The sequence below is a fragment of the Aquarana catesbeiana genome, linkage group LG01, assembly GCF_042186555.1.
Source record: "Aquarana catesbeiana isolate 2022-GZ linkage group LG01, ASM4218655v1, whole genome shotgun sequence".
Lineage (NCBI taxonomy): Eukaryota > Metazoa > Chordata > Amphibia > Anura > Ranidae > Aquarana > Aquarana catesbeiana.
Window position 1 is genome coordinate 970,181,568 of NC_133324.1, and position 25,243 is coordinate 970,206,810.

Sequence of the window (25,243 nt, forward strand, 5' to 3'; positions counted from 1 at the left end):
CATATTTATTTTGAGTTCAATACAATTTAAGTACATTTTATATCCTTTTTGATTTTTTTTTTTAATTATTATTATTGTTGTTTTTATATCTGTAGTTTGTAGTTATATATTTTCTGTAGTTTTGTTTTTTATTATTTAGTTACATGATTTTATTTTCATTATTATTATTTTTTTTTGCAAATACATTTTTGTATTCAATATATATTTTTTTAAAATTTTTATATATTTTTTTTAAATGTTATTTTGCATTGTACTTCATGTATGTTCTCTTTTGTTTAAATAATTAATTACAAGTGCTGGCATGGATCATAAAAGACTGGCACCACCCCCGGGCCATGGCAGCGCAGATGGTCTCCCATAGACATGTAAACGTTTCAGTAACAGAAGTGAGAAATATTTGTGCCGACGCAGCACCTTCTTTTTTTTTACGTCCTGCAGTTTGGTCTTTGTCCCCGTGTAGCGTCCAGTGCACTTCAGATTCCCGTTGCAGATTTTTCTTTCAGATTTTAAAAACCTTGTTGTCCTCCTACTGCAGGGAATACATTACAAGTATTTTTTTTTATAAATAAATTATATTATAAATTATTTTATATATAAAAAAAAAAAAAACATGTAATAAAGTATTAATATATACAAAGCTGCATTAATCTGTGTTGATTTATCTGCCCGGATTTCCCCTTTAAATCCTGATCTGAGGGGCATCGCCGGGATCTGGTGTCACCCTCCGGTCTGCGGATCAGATATCTGACTGATTAATAATTACTGGGTTTTACACGAGTCCCTGACCTCTGCACCGCCGTCACACACCGCGTCCCCGGGGAGATCCGAGGTAACATTAGAAGGGTGGATTGTACGGGGAGTAGTAGACGCACGGAGACAACCACAGGGGAACCCTCCCTTTCCATAACAATGTATACATGAGACACATTCCTTCTGTTATTTCATTTTATGTTTTTATTACCTCCTTATTATCTCAGCTCCATAATATCAGCTGTGCTGATCATATGAAAACGTCTATGGTGAAATTTTATAGTTTATGGCTCTGCCCCTCCCACGATGGTTAGAATTCCCTTCAGCAGTTTGTGTCTCTGCCCCTCCCACAATACTGAGATTTCCTCCCAGTAGTCTCTGCCCCTCCCACGATGGTGAGAATTCCCTTCAGTAGTTTGTAGGGCTGCGGAAAAAATCAATTTGAATCGAGTTGAGAGGCCAAATCGATTCTAAATTTCAGCAAATCCTTTATTCTATATGATACAGAAATGCGTGTATCAAAGTATTCTATGTATCTTATTTTCTTATTTTCCTTTTATTTTTTATTATTTTTATTGTTCGCTTTGTTATGTACCCTGTTAAAAACCTGAAAATCAATAAAAATTCTTGAATTAAAAAAAAAAAAAAAAATTTCAGCAAATCGATTTTTTTTTTTTTTTTTTTCACCGCGCCGGTCCTGAGGAGCTGCGGGCAGGAGTTTTTAGGCAAGGCCTAAAGCGGCGGCCTCGCCTAAAAACCCCTGCCCGCAGCTCCTCAGGACCGGCGCGGTGTCCAAAAAAAAAAAACCTCGATTTCGAATCGTGAATCGAGTTTTTTTTTTTTTTTTGAGAAAATCGCCCAGCTCTAGTAGTTTGTGTCTCTGCCCCCCCCCCCCCCCCCCCCAGTGGTGAGAATTCCTCCAAGTAGTTTGTGTCTCTGCTCCTCCCACAATGGTTAGAATTCCCTTCAGTAGTTTGTGTCTCTGCCCCTCCCACAATACTGAGGTTTCCTCCCAGTAGTTTGTGTCTCTGCCCCTCCCACAATGGTGAGATTTCCTCCCACTAGTTTGTGTCTCTGCCCCTCCCACAATGGTGAGAATTCCCTTCAGTAGTTTGTGTCTCTGCCCCTCCCACAATGGTGAGAATTCCCTTCAGTAATTTGTCTCTCTGCCCCTCCCACAATGGTGAGAATTCCCTTCAGTAGTTTGTGTGTCTGCCCCTCCCACAATGGTGAGAATTCCCTTCAGTAGTTTGTGTCTCTGCCCCTCCCACAATGGTGAGATTTCCTACAGTAGTTTGTGTCTCTGCTTCTCCCACAATGGCGAGAATTCCCTTCAGTAGTTTGTGTCTCTGCCCCTCCCACAATGGGGCGATTATCCTGCAGTAGTTTGTGTCTCTGCTCCTCCCACAATGGTGAGATTTCCTGCAGTAGTTTGTGTCTCTGCCCCTCCCACAATGGTGAGAATTCCCTTCAGTAGTTTGTGTCTCTGCCCCTCCCACAATGGTGAGAATTCCCTTCAGTAGTTTGTGTCTCTGCCCCTCCCACAATGGTGAGAATTCCCTTCAGTAGTTTGTGTCTCTGCTCCTCCCACAATGGTGGGGGCCTCGTTGGCACCTAGACTGGTAATTGATCTGTTTATTCAATGTTGAGGAGAATCCCTCCAGATGAGTGCCACCACCGTTTGGTGGAACTGGAAATGTTGGGAGAATCTGTTCATGGGAGTCCCAGAAATATACAAGATGGTAGCAATGGGGTCCATCTGCCAGACACACCCGAAGTCTTGGTTGGGGGGGTTTCCCTTTTTATGAGCCTTGTAAGCCTTTGTGTGGTGTGAAGGTGCTGTGATTGTGTACGGCCTCCCCTCATCTTCCCGGCCTCTCTCTTCCAGTCAGACTGAGCCGCTCACAGTGGTTGGGTCCCCGTATTGGATGGCCCCCGAGGTGCTGCGAGGTGACCTGTACAACGAGAAGGTAATCTTTCTGTATTTATCACATCAGTGACCAGAAGCCGAGTATGACCTCCACTCACCTGCTCTCCCTCTCCTCCTCCAGGCCGATGTCTTCTCTTTTGGGATCGTATTGTGTGAGATAATCGCCCGGATTCCAGCCGATCCAGACTATCTTCCCCGAACAGAGGTGAGTCACACACAAGGTGTCTCCACCGGGCAGGTCTCTGTAGATATCTACCTGTTTTTTGGGTATGATTGGCTGGAGGGCAAAGCCGAATGAATGTTTACGGTCTATGTATTTCGGGTCTTTATCAGGGTAAAGAAGCCAAAACCTATTCATACCCATCACCAGGCTCCTGTCCTACCGGCTATACCTAGATCACCGGGCTCCTGTCCTACCGACTATACCTAGATCACCGGGCTCCTGTCCTCTTGTCCATGCCTAGATCGCCGGGCTCCTGTCCTCCGGTCCATGCCTAGATCGCCAGGCTCCTGTCCTCCGGTCCATGCCTAGATCGCCAGGCTCCGGTCCATGCCTAGATCGCCAGGCTCCTGTCCTCCGGTCCATGCCTAGATCGCCAGGCTCCTGTCCTCCGGTCCATGCCTAGATCGCCAGGCTCCTGTCCTCCGGTCCATAGCTAGATCGCCAGGCTCCTGTCCTCCGGTCCATAGCTAGATCGCCAGGCTCCTGTCCTCCGGTCCGTACCTGCAAGCATGGGGCCAAGGACTGGTCATCAGTATTGTCTGTGGTCTCCCTGCAACTGATCTTTACCCTATTACTGATTTACCATGCCTTGTGGTGTGCGTGTGTGTGTGTGTCTATTAATGTGTAGATGGGCAGGGCTTTGCTGCTTCATATCAGAGCTGCCCTCCTTTATGGGGGAATATTCAGAAGCAGCCGTAGAGGTGTAGGAAGTACAGGTTCACTGACTGAATGAAGCAGAAGCAGGGAAATCCTTGCACTGCGGGTCCTCGGGTACAACTTCCTCTCCAGCAAGGAGAACAATGAGCCAGACAGTATTGACATCACCAATCATTTCATTTTATATATGGTGAGGTTGGTAGTCAGCGGCAACCAGTGAAGCAATTACACAACCCTCAGGGGATGCTCCTGTCTGGCTTCCTTCCCTCTAAGTGATGGCTTGCGGGCACATGGCCCATGCGTTGTGCCATTTGTTTTTTCATCTCATTGTGTCTCTCCCTGCAGGATTTTGGTCTGGACATCAAGTCGTTTCGGGAACTGGTTGAGCCGGACTGTCCCCCTGCCTTCCTCCAGCTGGCCTTCCAATGTTGTTGGGTAAAAACACCTCCATAACTCTAAAGTGTGATGATATGAGGGGAGCTGTACCTGGATATGTCATTGTAGCACCTTACAGGATATTGAAGGAAACCCGTACTGTAATGGTCTAGTGGCCTTTAAGGGAACCTGTCACCAGACCGTTCATTTCAACAATCTTCCCATAAAATCATAAGATTATATGTGCATTTTATATATTTTCTGCTAGTCCTTTACCTGTTCAAACCTCCCTTGTGTAGACATCCAAAAGCCCTGGGTGCCGCCATCTTGGATGTGATGTCAGCAGACTCAGAGTTGACACTCTAGAGCAGCCTTTCTCAACCTTTCTACCGTAGGGGAACCCCTAAAATGATTTTAAGGTCTTCAGAAAACCAAACAATTGGGGTTAATGGGGAAAAATGCCAGTTACGTTGGTGGTCAGTTGGAAGTTGGCTTTGGCCCCAGAAGTTTGTAGGCCCCATCCAATAAAAGGTCATACTGCCACAGCTTGAGGAGCCCTAGCATTCCATGGAATCCTGATTGAGAATGGCTGCTCTATATTATTCCCTTTCACTCCTCTGTGGTGGATCAGTTTCCAGAGGCCAGTTAACAGGTGTCTCGGAGGCAACGTGTTGCCTCCTTACTTTCTGTTTTAACATTGAAAGACCAAACCACTGTGCTGTGACCTCATGCATGGCGGTTGCGGTTCAGCCCCCTTCATTTAAATTGGGTTTAATGCTTGGCATGACTTGCGTACAGCCCTGAGTAGCTGCATGTTCCTCTTTAGGTGGGTGATTCCTGGTGGTATTGGGCAGTAAGACTGCAGCTCAACCGCCTGTTTTGATCGCCCCCTGGCTGCCCAAGTGAACAAGTCGAACAAATCAACAGCAAACATTCTTCATACAGTTTTTCACTCAACTGGCAAAGCAGGCTTTCCAATCCCCAAGGCCACAAAGCAGCACAATATCATATTGCCCCTCCAGCATGCTTTACAGTTGAGATACATTTTTGAATATTTCCCTGCCCTCCCACAGTACATTGTCCGAGAAACATTGGGTCCCCTTCCCCACAGAACATTGAGCAGAAATGGGTCCCTTGCCCCAGAGAACATTATTCCAGAAGAATTGGGTTCCCTCCCCCTCATAATATTGTCCCATAAGAATTGGGCCCCCTTACCCACAAGACGTTGTCCCAAAAGAATTGGATCCCAACCCAATTCTTTTTCATTGAGAGCATTGTTTCAGAAGAATTGGGTCCCTTTCGCCACAGAACGTTGTCCCATAAAAATTGCATCACCTCCCTCCACAGATCATTGTCTCAGAAGAATTGGGTCCCATTCCCCCACAGAACGTTGTCCCATAAGAACTGGGTCCCCTTCCCCACAGAACGTTGTCCCAGAAGAATTGGATCCCAACCCTCCAGAGATAATTGTTTCAGAAGAATTTGGTCCCCTTCCCCACAGAACGTTGTCCCAGAAAAATTGGGTCCCCTCCCTCCACAGATCATTGTCTCAGAAGAATTGGGTTCCCTATCCTACAGAACATTGTTCCAGAAAAATGGGGTCCCCTGCCCCAGAAACAATGTCCCAGAAGAATTGGGTCCTGTCCCTCCACAGATCATTGTCTCAGAATTGGCCCCCGTCCCTCCACAGATCATTGTCTCAGAATTGGGTCCCATCCCTCCACAGATCATTGTCTCAGAATTGGGTCCCGTCCCTCCACAGATCATTGTCTCAGAATTGGGTCCCGTCCCTCCACAGATCATTGTCTCAGAATTGGGTCCCGTCCCTCCACAGATCATTATCTCAGAATTGGGTCCCCTCCCTCCACAGATCATTATCTCAGAATTGGGTCCCCTCCGAGCTCCACAGATCATTGTCTCAGAAGAATTGGGTTCCCTATCCTACAGAACATTGTTCCAGAAAAATGGGGTCCCCTGCCCCAGAAACAATGTCCCAGAAGAATTGGTTCCTGTCCCTCCACAGATCATTGTCTCAGAATTGGCCCCCGTCCCTCCACAGATCATTGTCTCAGAATTGGGTCCCGTCCCTCCACAGATCATTGTCTCAGAATTGGGTCCCATCCCTCCACAGATCATTATCTCAGAATTGGGTCCCCTCCCTCCACAGATCATTATCTCAGAATTGGGTCCCCTCCCTCCACAGATCATTGTCTCAGAAGAATTGGGTCCCCTATCCTACAGAACATTGTTCCAGAAAAATGGGGTCCCCTGCCCCAGAAAACAATGTCCCAGAAGAATTGGGTCCTGTCCCTCTACAGATCATTTTCTCAGAATTGGGTCCTGTCCCTCCACAGATCATTGTCTCAGAATTGGGTCCTGTCCCTCCACAGATCATTGTCTCAGAATTGGGTCCCATCCCTCCACAGATCATTGTCTCAGAAGAATTGGGTCCCCTATCCTACAGAACATTGTTCCAGAAAAATGGGGTCCCCTGCCCCAGAAACAATGTCCCAGAAGAATTGGGTCCTGTCCCTCCACAGATCATTGTCTCAGAATTGGGTCCTGTCCCTCCACAGATCATTGTCTCGGAAAAATAGGGTCCCCGATGGTACAGAACATTGTCCCAGCAGAAATGGGTCCCCTCACAGCTCCCAGCACACTGACTGAGCTGTCAGATGACATGTCTTGCTCCTGATCATATGACCTCTGTGAGAACCAATCACAGCAGTCGCATGAGATAGAAGCCATGCCACCTTCTGGCATTAAAGCCCACCAGGCAACGTAAAGGGGTTACATTTGGTCTTGTGTAATCAGTCAGGAGTGGTTCTCTTTTTATATGTTCTATTGAAGGTGACGCTTTTTGCTTTTTTTCTGTTCACCCATAGATGGCGCCCGACTCCAGGCCGTCCTTCTGTGAGGTGAGTCAGCGACTTGAAGACATCCTGGAGGGGATGGATGTGATGAAGACTCCACACAGAAGCCAGATGGAGGTGTCGGAGTTGATAACCCCGGGCAGTGGTGAGTATGAAGATATGGGTGGATAACGTCTCCCTGTCTGGTCTCTCATCAATATGCTGTGTCAGTGAAGGGAACTGACGTTACATTTTTATATAATACAAGTATAAAAATCAAAGACGTTTTGTTTCCTCAGATGAACAGCTCTTACAATGAAGAACCCTTTCGATACGTATGCAAAAATTGTTTCATTCTCATCCATTGAAGGACACAGACATTCAGAAACTGTCGGGTTATGCTGCCGCCTACAGGGGAATTTGGAAACTGGCAAACCAAAAAAATCTCTAGCGCATCCCATTATACGCCCTCCTACTCCCAGCATACCATTTCTGCTAGCGTCTGGGGAAGACGCTGGTCTTTTCTTCAGCTCTGCTGGGAAACATGCAACATACCCTTTTTGGCTTTTTTTTTTCTTCAGTTTACTTTATGATCTCTTCTACTATTGAGTCCTCATCTTATCACTGCTTGAGCTGCTCTCTACATGGGTATCTAAATTGGTCTTTCCCAAGCCTGGCTTTGGTGTGCCATACCAGAACCCCATTGGACTTGGCGTTTTATGGGTCTAGTCCAGAAGTGGCCTTTTGGGTCCTGGGTTTCCAAACTCCCAAGAACTGGTGGAAGTTAGCTGAGGAGCACTTTCCAGGTCCAGAGCTGTGGCATTTTCCTCAGCGCTTGCCCCTAACTCTGAAGGTTGAGCGGTGGAAGCAGCCCCATTAGTTGCATTACTGGGCGCCTTTTCAAATTCCCCGTTACTGTTCTTTAATCTATGGAAAGATGTGGCGTTTGTACAATCTTGTAAGCCTAATACTACGACAACCACGTAAAAAGGTTAGCTATAACAACCTCCACAAATAATGGCAGGGCAGATGATAGAGTACAGTATAATAATCAAAAGGTACAAGGAGTATATGACTCAATATCGGGGCTCAAGAGTCCGCCCAGATAGTCACCTATTAGAGATCTACAGGAGTAGGATATCCGCCCAGATAGGCACCCACTAGAGATCTATAGGAGTAGGATTCAGAGTGTCAGTGCAGGCTCCCATATAGCCGTGAGATGTCATTACCAATGGAGGGGGGGGGGGGGGGGTGGACCTTTTGCTGTGGAGTAGGATATTGAGTTGCATAAAGCCACCTTTCCTGATTTTAAAGTAAAGATAAGGGGGGTCTAGAGGAGAGACAAAAAAGAACAAAAAGGCGAGGAACCGGAAGTACAAGAGGGAGAATGAGTAGAAGAAGGTAGAGCATCAGAAAGAGGTGTCCAACATGCCATTTTTTATATATAATATATATATGTTGCCTGCCTAGTTTCTAAAAAAAAAAAGGCAAGAATTCAGGAGCATCCACAAAATCTATCCATGAAAACCACAAGGTCCCGAAGTCTGGTGAGATTTTTCATTGGCAATAGCCAGCAGCTCTTCCATTTGCATGAGGCCATTCGATTCAGTAACCCGCTCTCATATAATCGGCATCGTGGGGGATTTCCAGCGCCTTGGGATCAGGGCACGACCCGCCATAAGCAGGAATCTCAACAAACTCTTCTTCTTGTTTTAACCATACCAGGTATTGTGGGAAGGAGGGCCACCTCCCAAATCTCCGGCTACGCCCTGCCCTCCCTGCAGTTTACTGTGCTTCAGACTTCAGGAGGGCCAGATTATGGCCAGTGGGAGTAGAAAAGTCCTCCAATTTGGTCAGCAGGGGTAAAATAATTTCATGCCACCTGTGGGGCAGTAGGGGGTGTTGGTGTCAGTGGGAGGAATAGTACCCCCATTGTTGGTGTCAGTGGGAGGAATAGTACCCCCATTGTTGGTGTCAGTGGGAGGAATAGTACCCCCATTGTTGGTGTCAGTGGGAGGAATAGTACCCCCATTGTTGGTGTCAGTGGGAGGAATAGTGGGAGGAATAGTACCCCCATTGTTGGTATCGGTGGGAGGAATAGTGCCCCATCATTGGTGTCCGTACAATGAATATTGCCCCATCATTGGTGTCAGTGGGAGGAATAGTGCCCCATCATTGGTGTCAGTGGGAGGAATAGTAGCCCCGTGATTGGTATCAGTGGGAGGCATAGTGCCCCGTGATTGGTATCAGTGGGAGGCATAGTGCCCCGTGATTGGTATCAGTGGGAGGCATAGTGCCCCGTGATTGGTATCAGTGGGAGGCATAGTGCCCCGTGATTGGTATCAGTGGGAGGCATAGTGCCCCGTGATTGGTATCAGTGGGAGGCATAGTGCCCCGTGATTGGTATCAGTGGGAGGCATAGTGCCCCGTGATTGGTATCAGTGGGAGGCATAGTGCCCCGTGATTGGTATCAGTGGGAGGGATAGTGCCCCGTGATTGGTATCAGTGGGAGGGATAGTGCCCCGTGATTGGTATCAGTGGGAGGGATAGTGCCCCATGATTGGTATCAGTGGGAGGGATAGTGCCCCGTTGTTGTTGTCAGTGGTAATATTGCCTTGTATCAGTGGGGGAAATAGGGCACCAAGGGCCAGAAAAAGGCGAGCGCCGGGCCACAGTTTGGAGACCACTGGCTTAGACAAATGATAGTCTTGTAAAATGGTCTTCTATTGGAGCAAGACCGCCATATGTGGAGATGTGTACCACCTGGCTTCCCCGCTACTGTTAGCTTTACCGCAAATGGGGTTAAAGTTGAGGGAATGAGCTCCAACACGCTCCCCGTGCTCTTTCCAGTCATTTAACGTAGAGTAAGCATCGTCCCATCGCTGCTCCTGCTTCACAAGAGCACCACGTGGAACTCCGATCTTCAGTACTTTCCTACCACTCGCCTACTGTAAACCCTGGTCAGCTCCAGTCATCTGACCTTCATCAGCACCAGCTTGCCTGAGTTTGCGAGTACCTGAGGTCTTACCACATAACTTGAGCCTACTTGCATTTCCTCCCACATGGTCGCAACATGTCTGTATCTAGACACAGACAGTCCTGCAACAGGTGACCTCAGCCCATACTCTGCTAATGGTTCCGAGTACAATTACTCTGTACCTCTGAGGACATTGATGTCTGTAATCTGCAATCCCCTATGGTTATGCTGATTACCTCACTAGAGTTTCCCTTAGCTTCATTGGGTGAAGTCCAGTCCACTACTTTATCGTACGGGGCCTGTACTGCAGTTACACAAGACTTTGTGGCCAAATGCACTCATGATTCTGCATAAGCTCTAAGCATGCTTCCTTGCCTTCCTCTGCAGAGTCAATTCCTACTCTTCCCGAGGCCTTAGAGGAGGCTGGGCCACCGGTTGCAGTGATCATCTCTGACTCTGAGTCCACACAGTAAGGAGGTTGCTTTGAGGTTACAAGAGGTTGTTTTGACCCTTTATTGGTGTAGTATGTACTACCTTGCATTTGGAGGATCCTTCTGCTGTCTCCAGTCTTGGGTCTTTTTTTAGAGCTCCTACAGCTGCAAAGACCACTACAACCACTATGCGATATATTCATCTATGCAGACTGGAAGCTCCTTGAAGGGTACTGGGCCCCACTTGAGTGTGTTGGAAGGTTTTTTCCCCTTTGAGAGGGAATTTGTCAAATGGTGACCTTTGCCCATTGTCGTTCTACCACTGTCCCACCTTAACCGGAAAGCCACTAAACCTGTAGAGGGCATGCTTTGCTTTATTCTACGGATGAGCAGTTGGAATTCCTCCATTTTTAGCCCCCTTTTTTTTTTCTTTGCTGGCAAGTTCTGCCCTCCATTCTGTATTTTCTGTGACCATAATCTGTCAAGCTGTGGACAAATGGGTTAGATCCCTTGATGGGGATCTCGCTACTGCTGGGTTAACCGTCATTTTTATTGAGCTGGCGGAACAAATGTTTGGTGCCTTAAACTTCAGTTGTGATGGTTTGTTAGAAGCGCCTAACCTTGTCTCTCGTATGGGTTTGATGTCCATGGTTTCGCAGAGCATCAAGGGTAAGGGATACTTATGCCATGTCCAAGGAGCGTCTGACTCTCTTGGCCTTCAAGGGATGTCATCTTTTTGGACCTACACTTGATACCATTATTGTAAGAGGCCCAAGGAAATGTCCCACCCTTCTCCTCCTTTATCTTAATCTGGGGTAGGTGCTCCCAGACCCTCAGAGCCTGGCTCAGATTGGCTAGTACCAGGCTAGTAGTCTGGAATCTGCTAACGCCCTCTAAAAAAAAAAAAACCTCCATGCAAAGATGCATCCCCACTTTAGTGGTGGGCTGCTGTGAATCCTTGCAGGTTCTTCGGTAGTTTGCCTTTCGGTAGTCAGGTGCAATAACCCCCCTCTTTTTAGGCTCATAGGCCAATTCCTTTCCTCTTGCTCTCCCTTTAGCTGTTCCTTTGCTTGTTCCCTGTACTGGCGTACAGATTATTACACCATCACTGGAACCCTTGCTCCGTTCTCTGTGTCAGCTTGGCCTCTAGCTCTGTACCCCATCAGGGCCAGCGCTCTTCCTCAGAAAGAGGAACCAATAATGCATGTAGGGCCCTTGGTGGTACCTCCTAGGGTTTATTTACTGAAGGCAAAAAATCTTCGCACTCTGCAAGTGCAGTTGCGTCAGAGCTTAGTAAATGTTGTTAAGCTTCACTTTACAAAGAATACCCAAATCGTGTGCAAGGAAATAAAAAACAGCATTTTGCTTGCATATGATTGAATGATGGAAGTCAGCAGAGCTTCCCCGAGTTTACTAAGCTCTGGAACGACTGCTCTTGCAGAGTGCAACTGTACTTTGCAATATGCCCAGTCTATTTTGCATTTAATAAATCAACCCCTTTGTGTCTACTAGGTCAGCCGTGACCAGCTTTGACTGTTCCTCACCCAGATGAGGATCTGAATCCCCATTGTCACCCAGTAACCCCTCATACTTCTCAGAGCTTGACTCCTGTGTTGAACCTAGTACCTTTTTCCTGAAATCCCTGTTGATACTTAGATGACCTCTGGTGAAGACAGAAGGTGTCATGCATCATGAGCAGCAGGTTTCCGTGTCCTCCTCCTCCTGGTAATGTCAGAAGGTTCCCATATGTGGTATCATCTGCTCTCAGATGCAGATAATGGCAGCTCTTTGGCAGCAGGCAGTCTTGGTTCTGTTGGGCTTGTTGCTGGGTGACCACCGCTTAATTGGACTGCTTTTGGATGTCCTGCTGATATCCTCTGAATTCCTGTGTCCCCAAATGGATGAGAAGGAAAATAGGACTTTACTCTACTCCTGTTAAATCTGTTTCTTGGAGTGTATTGAAGGGCACAGGGCCCACCTTCCTTTTGTTATGATCATGCTGTTGGTTCTGCTGGCTACAAACTGAGGCATGTTGTCCTGTAGGGGGCAATATAACCCAAGGTTATCTGAATTCCTGTGTCCCTTAATTGACTCCAAGTAAAAGATTTTTTTTTTCTACAACTGATGTTTTCTTCTTGTTCTTTGTATTAAAATTAGTACTTAATGAATCCTTCTTTTTATTTATTTATTTATTTTTAACAAAGTTTGAAGCAATGTCTCAAATTTTTTATTTATTTATTTTTTTTAGGTGAAAGGAGACCTTCGTTGCTCTCAGATGATCAGGAACGGTCCTGGGATCTTCCAACACCCCCTGACCAGCGCTTGTCCCGCAGCCAGTCTGACATGTTCTCTCCCCAGCCTCCGCTCTTACAGCGCTCTCAGGATCTGTACAATGACCTCATGCACGACACCCCTGCGCGCATTAACCCTTTCTCTCAGAGAGAAGACCTGAAGGGTGGAAGAATTAAGCTTTACGACACCCCAAGCAAATCGGTCATTTCATTGACATTTGACCTTCCACCCCCACTGACCTACCAGACCAGCAGTCCGGTCACCCCGGAGCCCATGGTGGATGCCCAGTGTGACTTCTCGGAGATGATGGGCAGACCAAGACGCTGCCGCTCTCTTCCGTCCTCGCCTGAGATAACGCGGAGAGGAAGTCTGTGCCCCGTCACCACCCCGGTACAGAGAGGTCTCCACTTTAAAGGGGAAAGTTGTGACATTGATGTAAGTTCTGTACAAACAGATGGAAGCAGTAGGACAGTCAATGGGTTCTTACAGAATGATTTTCAAAATTCTGTGGTGACTCCCACCAATAATCTTCTACAAAGTCTAAGTTCTCCAATAAATCTGGAATCTGGTGGGGTGACAGAATCTCTGCTTGATAAAGACTGGACATTAAACACGAGCGCTGGTGCGTGTGGCCAGGAAGTGAGACAGTTTGGTGGGGCTCTCATAGACTACATGAAGGAGGAGTCCACAGAAAAGAAAGCCCTACATCCAAACGGTGAACAGTTAGCAAAACACACTAGTCCCCCAAGTACTGATGACCCGAGGGAAAAAGACCCTGCAGAGAACTCTATTGGTGTTTCAGATTGGGAGGTCAAAGCTTTATCCCCAGATCTTCACCCTCATGGAAAAAAGAGTCAACCTGGGGGTCCAGAGATCCCAAAGCCTCACGAGAGTTCAAAGGACTGGAATCAACAGTGGAAACCTAATGGGACAATGTCAGGAGACAATGCGGAATTTGTGCGGCCGGAGATTGGAGAGCCCATGGATTGTTCAAGCAGTCCGGAGAGCACAGAAGAGAACACATTTTGTAGGAGGCTGTCGCAGGTGCGGGCCAATGGATCGCTTCCCGCTCGCCTGACTCCTCCTCACTCTTCATCGTCTTCTACACCTTCGTCTTCCCGTTCCCCCTCTCCCCCTGTAAGCACATGGCAACAGGAGCCACCAGGTGTCCCCAACAGCATAAGTCTTTCGGACAATAACAATGTAGTCCGCAGCAAACCCATCGGATGGGTTGGCTTGCTGCATCCTCATCCTCTGGGTTCAATGGAGGGCAACCTATGGGAGAGTAGCTTGCCAGGCCTGGGGTGTGAAGGAGCCGAGAGCGGAAGCATGGCTCCTCTGAATGCTTCCTCCAGTTCAGTCCTGGACCATGAAGAGACAGTGTCCTGTCCTGTCTGCTGCCTAGGGAGCTTCAGCTTCATATCAGTGTGTCGCCGTTCACCTCCAGACACCTCCCGATATCAAAATCTGAACTGTGAGTCGAGCCGCGGCCTCATCCACACAGCCCCGCGGCTTGGCACTCCCAGGCCGGGTCCAAGCAGGAAGCTGCCAGAAGCGCAGACTTAGCGGTTTTCAAGTTCTGTAGCTTTACGGAAAGTCTTCTGATGCACGGGACACTTTTGTGGGGGCTTTGTTTACAAACGTGGAGCCGCTGTGATGGTTATGTCCAAGTCCATGCGTCCTTTTTGCTCCGAGTTTGCACTTAGCTTTGGCCGACTACTGGTGCGAGCTACGTAATACTAATTAATGTTTTTGTTGAAAGAAAAAAATTCTTACGCATTGATGCACAAGCATGGCTACAATTTAGGGGCCTGTTATTTATTTATGAATGAGATAGAAGACTCGGTTGATGAGTTTAACTACCAGCAAGGCACAAGCAGCTCTGCTTTCCTTCCTTCTGTATAATGTGTCATGTCTTTCCAGCCATGGGAGACTCAAAGTTCTGATTGAGGAACCCTTTCAATGGACGTATCCAACGCTGACCTTCCATATAATGCTATTGTATGACTCCTGCTTGGTGAGCAGTAAATGATCACTCTTAGAGGTTTTGTGGTCACACCTGAGCCACATCATGTCCCACCTATCCGTGCCACTTCACATGTCTTGCCAGGACAGAATTGTTCAAATTCAATGTCCGTCACTCCCTTACACCTGACATTGCTTCCTGGCTATCGATTGACTTTATGGATTATTGAAGTGTTTGCCAAATGGAAATTTTTTTTTAGAAAGTTTTGGGTGGGGAAAGATTAGAATCCCTGTCCCAGTTTTTATTGCTATCCGGGGCTTTATTAGAGGGATTTCCCCTCGGTTCCTGTCCTACCGAAAGCCAGTAAAGGAAAATCTGCAGCGAGGAAAAATTGACAAGTACAAAGCCTGAGATCACCAAACAAAAGGTCTAATAGTCCAAGGTCTTCTAATAATAATATTTATATTGGTTTACAAGATAATAAGGAGCGCCAAAGTTTTTGGCACTCATAGCTCCCCCCTTCTAAAAAATAGACGTTGGCTTAATTCATAATGGTGTATTGTTTGCGTGTGCCAAACGAAAGGTCTAAGAGTCCAAATTCATCTAATATTGATATTGGTTCACAACAAGATAACTAGGAAGGCCAACGTGCTTCGGCACTCCATAGCACCTCCCTTTTATAAAATAGACAGATGAATACCTATGTTGGCTTAATTCATATTGGTGTATAGTTTTCGAACACCAGACGGAAGGTCTAAGTGTCCAAAGTCTTCTAATATTAATATTGGTTCAGAACAAGATAACAAATAACACCAACGCGTTTCGGCACTCAAATTCCTCCCTCCTTCTATAAAATACTTTAGAATACCTATGTTGGCTTAAGTTTTATATTGATGTATATTAGCTCAGTTCTTGGGGTATATCACCCTGAAATATATTAAACCTTGATGGTATATTCTTTTGTCCATTTTATAGCCCCGTAGAATGGGGAGATCTTTGAGACCCTAAAAAGGCATTGGCTGTTTTGTGTTCTCTTGTGAACCAATATCCATATTTAAAGACCTTAGGTATTCATATGTCTATTGTATAGTCCTGAAGAAGGGGCAATCTTTGAGCCACCCTAAAGCATTGGATGTTTTGAGTTCTCTTGTTGGCTCTGTCTCTTTTATAGCCCGGAAGTAGGATATCTCCAAGATCTTGACCTAGATCGATATTAAAAAAAACTTTTGACTCTTAGACAAAGCCATTAGACTTCTTTCTATTGTGAATGCCCTCTGTTTTTGTAAAGACCGCATCGCCAGAGATTTTGCGCCCTTTATTAATCAGTTTGACGTATTGATAACGTGTGTCCACCACCTCATTTCTACCTGTTCTCGAAATAAAAAGCTGGCAGGGATTCTAGTCTTCTCCTCAACTAAAGAAATGCCTTCTGTCTGTGTTGCTGTTTGAGAGTTCCCCTCGCTTCCTGTCTTATAAAATGATGTCATTGGGTTAAATTTCTCGGAATCCTGGATAGCAATAAAAAGCAATGGCGGGGGTCTAACCCTTCCCCATTTCATCCAAATAGAAGGTTGAAGGTTTTGGTCAGACATACTTTTTAAGGCAGGGATCTCCAAACTACGGCCCTCCAGCTATTTTGGAACTACACGTCCCATGAGACTTTGTAAAACTCTGACCTTCAGACATGACTAGGCATGATGGCAATTGTAGTTCCTGAACAACTGGAGGGCCATAGTTTGGAACCCCCCTGATTTAATGCCTCATACACATGGGCACTTGTGGCTGTATAATGTGAAATTCTAGTATATATCCCTGCCCAGGAGCTGCATACAGCCACCCATAGAAATCAGATGCTGTAGGCGGGTATACGCTGGTACTTGCGTAAACGCGAATGCATATGGACATCCCGCCCTAGATGCAGATTGGTGCCTGTGTGTATGAGGCATGTGCACAGAATCTCCTGTGTGATCAGTTATAGCATCCCAGGCTGCATGTGGGACAGGGTCTGATTTTTCGCTATCAATGCAAAACCTTAGAGAAATCCAAGAAGAAAAACTACCAATAACCGAATTCACGTTGGTGGCCAGAGTGGTGGAAAATCTCTAAGACTGATCATGCAGCTTATTCCCTTCTAATAAAAATGGCGCACACCTTGCGCAGATGTCAGTGTTGAGTTTGTTGGGATGCATTTTGCACATGGGTAGAAATAACAGCACTTATACCAGATGTTGCCGCAATTACTATATACGTTTTCACAAGGATGAACAGATAATGGCTGCAGATGTGCCTATAAGCAGCTGGCCTTTTTCCTAACCATTTTTTTTTTTTTCAGCCCATAATGTGTATTTGAAATACGGGAAGGCGGGGCCATGCTATATCTTGGCTTCCCTTGTATTGTAAGAGCATGTCGTGGGTCGATGAAGTGGAAACAGAGCTTCTGTCCAGTTGAGGGTGCTCCGGGTCGGGCATTTGTGCAGCATTTCTGCAGGCACTGCCTTATGTTGGTGCTTCTGCCTATTTAATTGCCCCAACTTATGTACAGTTTTCCTTCAGCTGCATAAGAAACGCTGCTCTTTGCAGTCATTGGTGCCATTCCCAGCACTGTGCTGAGGTGGGAGATGTACAGCTTGCTGCAGTTTGTCTGTACTGTGGATTTCCTCTGGACACAGCAGAGACTTTGAATCTAAGCACTCCAATGTGAGCAAAGCCTTAAAGCAAAAATCCACTTCTGATGACCATAAATATCCCCCTCCAGGTCAGGTACATGCATTACAAGGATGCTAGAATTTTTTTTTTTTGCAGATCCTTACCTGCCTCTGTTCTGTAGATAGTGAACTAGACCATCAAAAGTGCACTTGCTGAAAGAGAGCACTAAGTGGGTGTGACCGCATTGCTATTGCAACTTAATTGGTCCTAGTATGGGGGGGGGAGGGAAGCCACCCAGCATTCTTTAAGACATACTTTACTCCTCAAAGTATCTCATTACAGATGAAAACTTCTAGTGGAGTAAAGACAACTAACTTCTTGCTGGCACTTGCCTTATACAATGTCTTGTGCTGCAAATCAGCTGGTAGATTGATCAGTAGCATGAGATTAAATGACCTGTGTAGTTTAGTCGAACATTTAGAAAATGGGTTGTACAGAAATTATATGGTATCCACTTTTAACTAAACTGGAGTGTTACCCTTTTAAGAGCACAAGGCAGTTCCCAGATCTTCCAAAATTTTCCCATCTATAGTGGCTCTCATAAGGAACCCTGACCAGTCTATGGTGGCTCTTATGAGTAACCGTAGCCCATCTATGGTTACTCTGGTAAGGAACCCTGACCCGTCTGTGGTGGCTCTTTTTAGGAACCCTGACCTGTCTGTGTTGGCTCTTGTGAGTAACCCTGACCTGTCTATGGTGGCTCTGGTAAGGAACCCGGACCCATCTATAGTGGCTCTAGTAAGGAACCCTTTTTCGTCTGTGGTGACTCTTGTGAGTAACCCTGACCTGTCTATGGTGGCTCTGGTAAGGAACCCGGACCCATCTATAGTGGCTCTAGTAAGGAACCCTTATTCATCTATAGTGGTTTTTGTGAGTAACCCTGACCCATCTATGATGGCTCTGGTAAGGAACCCTGACCCATCTATGATGGCTCTGGTAAGGAACCCTGACCCATCTATGGTGGCTCTTGTAAGGAACTGTAATGCTTCCAGTAATGTAAGTCACATCTGACCTGTACATGACTCCCTACTCCGATGATGGATTTTGAACTATGGTGAGACCTGAACCGATTCACTGGCGGATGCCATGCGTTCTGAGCAATAATCCATAGTGAATTAATTGGCTGCTTCTTGACTTGGTTCAGTTAACATCATTGCAAGTGTGAGGAAATGGTTTTATACTGCAAAAGTTTATAAAGTTAAACAAAATTTATGAAAAAAATTAAGTTAAAAAATGCACAATTTTTGTAAAGGAAATTTATCACAATGGTGTTAAAACCTCAAAAGGGCACCAGGGCTAAAAGTGTATTACATGCTGTGTGATATTTCATTATTCTTTGAGAATATTTGGTTTTGTTGGTAAAGCAGAAAGGAAATGGTGAACTGTTTGAACTGATATGCGGACAGTTCTTTGGGGTTTTATAGTCTAACCTTTTGATGCACAGTATTTATTTTTGTTGATTTTAAAGGATAGGTTTTTGGTCATCTTTTTGCTCTATATATTGAACCCTTGGAGAATAACATGCACATGTTGGTGTTGTATTATGCCTGTTACATGATGTTTGGCCCATTATTCTTATCATGGCACCATGGGTTTGATCACCTGCTTCTGCATCTTAAGTTTTTAAATTTGTCTTCCTGAACCCCCCCTCTGATCCATCGCAATCATTCATTGGTGTTACTGAACCCCCGTTGGATCCATCATAATCATTCATGGTGTTCCCGAACCCCTTTTTGATCTAGTTATTTATTGTGTTCCTGAACCCCCTCTGATCCATCGCAACCGTTCACTGTGGTCCTGAACCCCCTCTGATCCATAACACTTTGTTCCTGAGCCAACTCTGTTCCATCACATTTATGGAGTTCCTGAACCCTCTCTGATTCATCACAATAATCAGTGGTGTTCTTGAACCCCTTCTGTACCATAACAGTTATTTATTGTGTTCCTGAACTCCATCTGATCCATCGCAATGATTCATTGTGGTCCTTTACCCCCTCTGATGCATAGCAAAAAATGTATTGTGTTCCTGCGCCCTCTCTGATCTATCACAATCCTTTAATGGTGTCCCTGAACCCCCTCTGATCCATAACATTTATTGTGGTCCTGAACCCCCTCTGTTCCATCACATTCATGGAGTTCCTGAACCCCATCTGATCCATAAAATTCATTGAGTTCCTGAAACCCATTTGGTCCATCACATTTGTTAATGAAAGTCCTGAAGCTCCTCTGATCAAACACAATTATTTAATGTTCCTGAACCCTCTCTGATTCATCACATTTGTGTTTCGTGAACCCCTCAGATCCATCTCGCATTCATTATATTCTTGAACTTCCAACTGGTTCATTGCCATCATTCCTTGTGTTCTCGAACCCCCTCTGATCCATCACGATTGTGTTCTTGGAACCCCTTCTTCTTCATTGCAATTATTCATTATGTTCCCGAACACCCCGCCTGGTGCATCACCATCATTCATTGTGCTTCCGAACCCCATCTGATCCATCACAAATATTGCTCAAAGCACAGAACAGGTCATCCCTGAGACAGCTGAGAGCTTGTACTCTAGCTGGGACCTGAGTCCGCTCTTTGGGGTAATACCTCTGACCTGGGGCACCTGTTTTGTAGACCTTACAGTACTGGTTCCAGTGCTGTTGCTTCTTTGAGGGGCAATCCAGAGTTCAGCAGAGTATCAACAGCAGCTGGTTTTTCATAGAGAACACACATTTACACACTATATCCCAGAAGAATTTCTACAGGATCCCAGGAATGTTTTTTTGAAAAAATATAGAAGCTACTGAACAGGTTTTTCGATTTTTCTTGCTGTGTTTTTCTTGTTTATGTGTGTATATATAATGCTCCACAAGCAATTTTACAGAGATAGTGACAATCTGAACCCTTTTAAAATTGAGACAAGCCCATTCATTGTTGAGAGTACAATTTTCTGTATAAAGAGAATGATTGCCCATTTCTCGTCTACCCCCAATGTTGACTTCCCTCCTTCTGACAATCTGTGTTCATGCTTCTGTTGGATGCGAGGCGCTTCTTTTGTAAAGTGTCTCCAACAAGCACCTTATCCTGTGCGTACGCTTTGACCTGGTTGCGCTGCCCTCCCCCCTTCCCGTGTTTTTTCCACAAAGCACTTTATGTCCCGTCACTGAAGTTCCCCTGAGATTGCCCTGTGATGATCTGCACTTTGTCTTGACTGTTTAGGCTACTGACACTACATGTGAACTTGAGCACTTAACCTCTTTGTGAGACACCCGGCGTGAGCACTACCCCCTCTCTCACGTCTCCTCTTTTAGCGCTTATTTATGCTGAGCCTTGATATTTTCCGCTCCTCTGACTGCACTCCGGAGATGGAGCTGTCTCTATACATTGCTCTACACTACCTCAGTGCACATAATGTTAACCGTTATCCTGATCCAAACGAATCCTAATATACTCCTGTACTTTTTGAGAGTCCCGTCCAGCTTACTGTAGATGAAGCTTTGTCTACTACTAGTCGGTGAAATGCAACATTTGCGGAATGCAATGCAGTGACTGTACCGACTTTGTGAATTTTTACCTTTTTTTTTTTCTTCTGGTTGTCTTTTCGTTTGGGAAATCCTTTAATACTGTACAAAAGAACATTACTAATGTTCAGAGAGCAATATATGAATGTGGCATACAGGGAGGTCCCTTTTCTCAATGCAACAGACCAATCACCAGGTCTGTTGTGCTGAGATTGTCACAGGCCCCAGCCTTTATAGACTTCCTTCTACAAACCAATCACCAGACCTGTTGTGCTACGATTATCCTAGTCGCAGGCTCCAGCATTTATAGACTTCCTTCTACAGACAAATCCTCAAGCCTGTTGTACTGAGATTGCCCTAGTTGCAGGCCCTGGCCTTTATAGACCTTCTTCTACAGACCACTCACCAGGCCTTTGTTGAGCTGAGATTGTCCTAGTCACACACTCCAGCGTTTATAGACTTCCTTCTACAGACCAATCACCAGGCCTGTTATTGAGCTGAGATTGTCCTAGTCACACGCTCCAGCATTTATAGACTTCCTTCTACAGACCAATCACCAGGCCTGTTGTTGAGCTGAGATTGTCCTCGTCGTATGCTTCACCATTTATAGACTTCCTTCTACAGGCCAATCACCAGGCCTGTTGTTGAGCTGAGATTTTCCTAGTCACACGCTCCAGCATTTATAGACTTCCTTCTACAGGCCAATCACCAGGCCTTTGTTGAGCTGAGATTGTCCTAGTCACACGCTCCAGCATTTATAGGCTTCCTTCTACAGACCCATCACCAGGCCTGTTGTTGAGCTGAGATTGTCCTAGTCACACGCTCCAGCATTTATAGACTTCCTTCTACAGACCAATCACCAGGCCTGTTGTTGAGCTGAGATTGTCCTAGTCACATGCTCCAGCATTTATAGACTTCCTTCTACAGACCAATCACCAGGCCTGTTGTTGAGCTGAGATTGTCCTAGTCACACGCTCCAGCATTTATAGACTTCCTTCTACAGGCCAATCACCAGGCCTGTTGTGCTGAGATTGTCCTAGTCCTAGTCCCAGGCCCTGGACCTTATAGACTTCCTTCTACTGATGACACATATGGTTGTAATACAATCATCGGCCATACATGGACAAATCCACATAGGAGCTAGCCAACGCCAGCCAGGCGCCAGGAGACACTTTTAACGAATCAGAGAATGTCTATTGAAGGCTCAGAAAAGCTGGCCAATAACTAAGTGCTGGAAAGCCACAACTAGCTAGCTTATGAAGAGCCATTATCAGCGCTCCCACCAGCTGTTCCTTATTCCCAGGAGCTTGGTTCTCCCACAGGGATTATCCCAATTTTATTAGCACACTGTAGCTTAAGGCTCACGCAATGTTCTATAGCTGTCTGTCTTTATCAGATGATCCTCTGACAGGATGTATGCTGCGGTGCGGACGTTTTTAAAGAGCCCATTCGCACTTCATCACAATGCACATCAGCGAGTGCACCACACCGCATTGTCTCTTTGAAAGGCACCTTAACTCACTAATACAGTAGTAGGAAACTCACCTTAGTTTCCAGGGGCCACAATACATGCTGTGCATTGAAAAAAAATGGGCGATGTCCATTTTTCGGCAGTTTTCAAGGTAGGCGTTGGCAGCCTTTGAGCGTAAATTGCCCCTGTAAAGTATTTTGGTAATGCCACGCAATATAGGTGGTTTCCTAGCTGATAAGCAGTTTGAACCGTCCCAGAGTTGCTGCAAAGAATGGCATGTTTTATCAGTGTGGTGCAGCCGAGTTTTGGAAGCCTGTAACTTTTTTCTTTAGGGTCATCGTAGCAGGAAGAGGTAAGGAAAGCTGATTAGTGGAAGCCTTAGAGCTGATTGATGGTGGTCTTCGAAACAGGTAATCACTGGGGTCCTGCATTGTATATGAAAAAATAAAAATGGACTTTGTGACTTGTTTCCCCCCCCCAAAAAATTAAATGAACCTTTTGACAGAAGAGTTAGTACTTGTCCTTTGACAAAAGAGTTTGTAGTTGACCAACTTAGTGCTTGACCAAGTGCCCGTAGACCCAGTCTTCATTTTCCTGCAGCTGGAAAATGTAAAATATCCGACGCGCAACACAATTCTGGAAGAGTTGAATGCCCGTCTTCCGCTGTGTTTCTACACCAACGACTAATACCTTGCTGTAGGTCTGATAGGGCACATTAGTGTCACTGGGGTGGTGGAACCATGGTGTCAAGTGGGGGCATCCAGCATCCCCGTAGGTTCGTCAGATACTGAAGATTCTTCAGCTGGCTTAATTCTTCAAGAAAGTAAGACCCTGAGGCACTGCCCACTGGATTGATAAGTATTATTACTCTGGGTGAGATTTTTAACTTTTTTGTTTTTGGCGAAAGAGTTGCTTTAACTTTCAAATGGTGTCCATCTGATCTGACACACCCACTGACGGGACAATCTCTTTAGAAACAGGAGCCCATCTGATCTGACTCGCCCACTGATAGGACAATTTCATTAGAAATGGGAGCCCATCTGATCTGATAGGACAATCTCAGAAACGGGCCCACCTGTTCTGACACGCCCACTGATGGGACACACCCACTGATAGGACAATTTCATTAGAAACGGGAGCCTATCTGATCTGACTCACCCACTGATAGGACAATTTAATTCGAAACGGGAGCCCATGTGATCTGACATGCCCACTGATAGGACAATCTCAGAAACGGGCCCACCTGTTCTGACACACCCACTGATGGGACACACCCACTGGTAGGACAATCTCAGAAACGGGCCCATCTGATCTTGCACACCCACTAATAGGACAATCTCATTAGAAACAGGAGCCCATCTGATCTGACACACCCACTGATGAGACAATCTCAGAAACGGGCCCATCTGATCTGACACGCCCACTGACCGTATAATATCATTAGAAATGGGGGCCCATCTGATATGACACAACCACTGATGAGACAATCTCAGGAACGGGCCCATATGATCAGACACGCCCACTGACAGGATAATATCATTAGAAATGGGGGGCCCATCTGATCCGACACACCCACTGATGGGACAATTGCATAAGAGGCTGGGATCTCCTCTAAAACGCCCACTGGGATCTATCCAATGTGATACACCCACTGATAGCCCGTTCGAACAGACACACCCACTGATGGGACAATCTCATGAGACTGACCCATCTGATTCGACACCCCCATTTACATGACAATCTCATAAGTTACTGAGACCCATCCAATGTTGAAGACAAAAAAATAAGTAATACTAAGTATTACCAGGGGGGGCGGACTTTAATGGCTAAGAAACACTGGAAAGAAAGTAACAGTATAAAAATATAAATTTATTGACCGCTACAAATACATCAAAGTAAAAATAGATAAAGATTATAACATAAATGCATCTATGAATAATGTGCAGTGAGTCCTTGTATTACCCCCTGGTAATACTTCGTATTACTTATTTTTTTGTCTTCATATATTTACGGACGTGGCCTGTCTTTGCACTTTCTTTTTTTGTCACCCATCCAATGTTGTATACCCACTGATGAAAGAAACCTGGAAAAGACTGTGGTCCGTCTGATTTCACATGTCCCTTTGTGGGACAATCTCAAGAGTTTGGGGCTCCTGTGTTGCTTCTATATGAATCAAAAAGGCGGACACCAGTTGCCCTAATTTTTTTTAAATATGTTGGCTCCTCAGCTTCTGGGATCTGTCCAGTCTTGACCCAAATCTGTCCTCTGGGCTTAGCTTCTCCTATAAGTTTTTTTTATATATTGAATGTGTTTCTGATGTCAAGGTGGTCAGCTGTAAGTGTGTTGGCTGTTATGTGAACCCCACCTCCCCCTTCCTCTCCAACGCCACCACCAAACCTGTAGTTCCAACTCCTGAAGGACTACAAATCCCAGCATGTATTGTTAAACACCAGCTATCCAGTCCTGACAAGGAGGTGGAGCCGGCCCCGTCTTCTGCTGTTCAGTGCTTTGCCTTGGTTATGAAAGGGCTGTTTGGAATTTGTGCATTCCAAACATTTTTTTTTTGACTAAATAATAACTTTTTTTTTTGCTTTAAGATAAACTTAACCTTTTGTCTCTAAATGATAAACCTGTATTTCCACCTGGAGATCCTGCTATCGGATGGCCGCACTCTGCACCCTTTTGCAGTTCTGTAAATAATTTTTGTCTCTGCGGCCCCACGATCTTGTAACGGTGCACTGCCTATTTTGTGTTTTATTTTTCTTGATTTTTATTTTATTATTTTGAAAATGGTACCCAAAAAGAATGCTAGTAATATATACAAAGCTTATTTAAAATGTTCAAATAAAATTATATATTACAAAATAAAGATGCGTGTGTGTGTCTTCTGTGAATTAAAAGTGAACCTGTATGGGGGGCTAAAAAAAACATAAATTATAGAACTGCCATAGAAATATCTTTACCCTTTGACCCGAGCCCCCTAAATATTCTTGTGTATGGGGTACACAGGGACACGTGCCCCCATGTCCACAATTCAGTCCATTCACCAGGCCCCTGTGCTGTGACATGGTCTGTATTGATGGTCTTCCTGAGCCATCTAGAG

General features: G+C 45.5%; 1 protein-coding gene across 1 annotated transcript in view; it reads left to right on the forward strand.

The window, feature by feature from the left end:
• LOC141122782 (uncharacterized) overlaps positions 1 to 25,009 on the forward strand; it is an 80,441-nt gene extending 55,432 nt beyond the window's left edge. The window contains exons 6-10 of the mRNA XM_073612004.1: positions 2,639 to 2,720; positions 2,802 to 2,885; positions 3,906 to 3,995; positions 6,821 to 6,953; positions 12,444 to 25,009. Coding sequence (XP_073468105.1) covers positions 2,639 to 2,720; positions 2,802 to 2,885; positions 3,906 to 3,995; positions 6,821 to 6,953; positions 12,444 to 14,053 — 1,999 coding nt within the window. The 3' untranslated portion in view covers positions 14,054 to 25,009. The remainder of the gene's footprint in view (positions 1 to 2,638; positions 2,721 to 2,801; positions 2,886 to 3,905; positions 3,996 to 6,820; positions 6,954 to 12,443) is intronic.
• Positions 25,010 to 25,243: the final 234 nt, after the last annotated feature.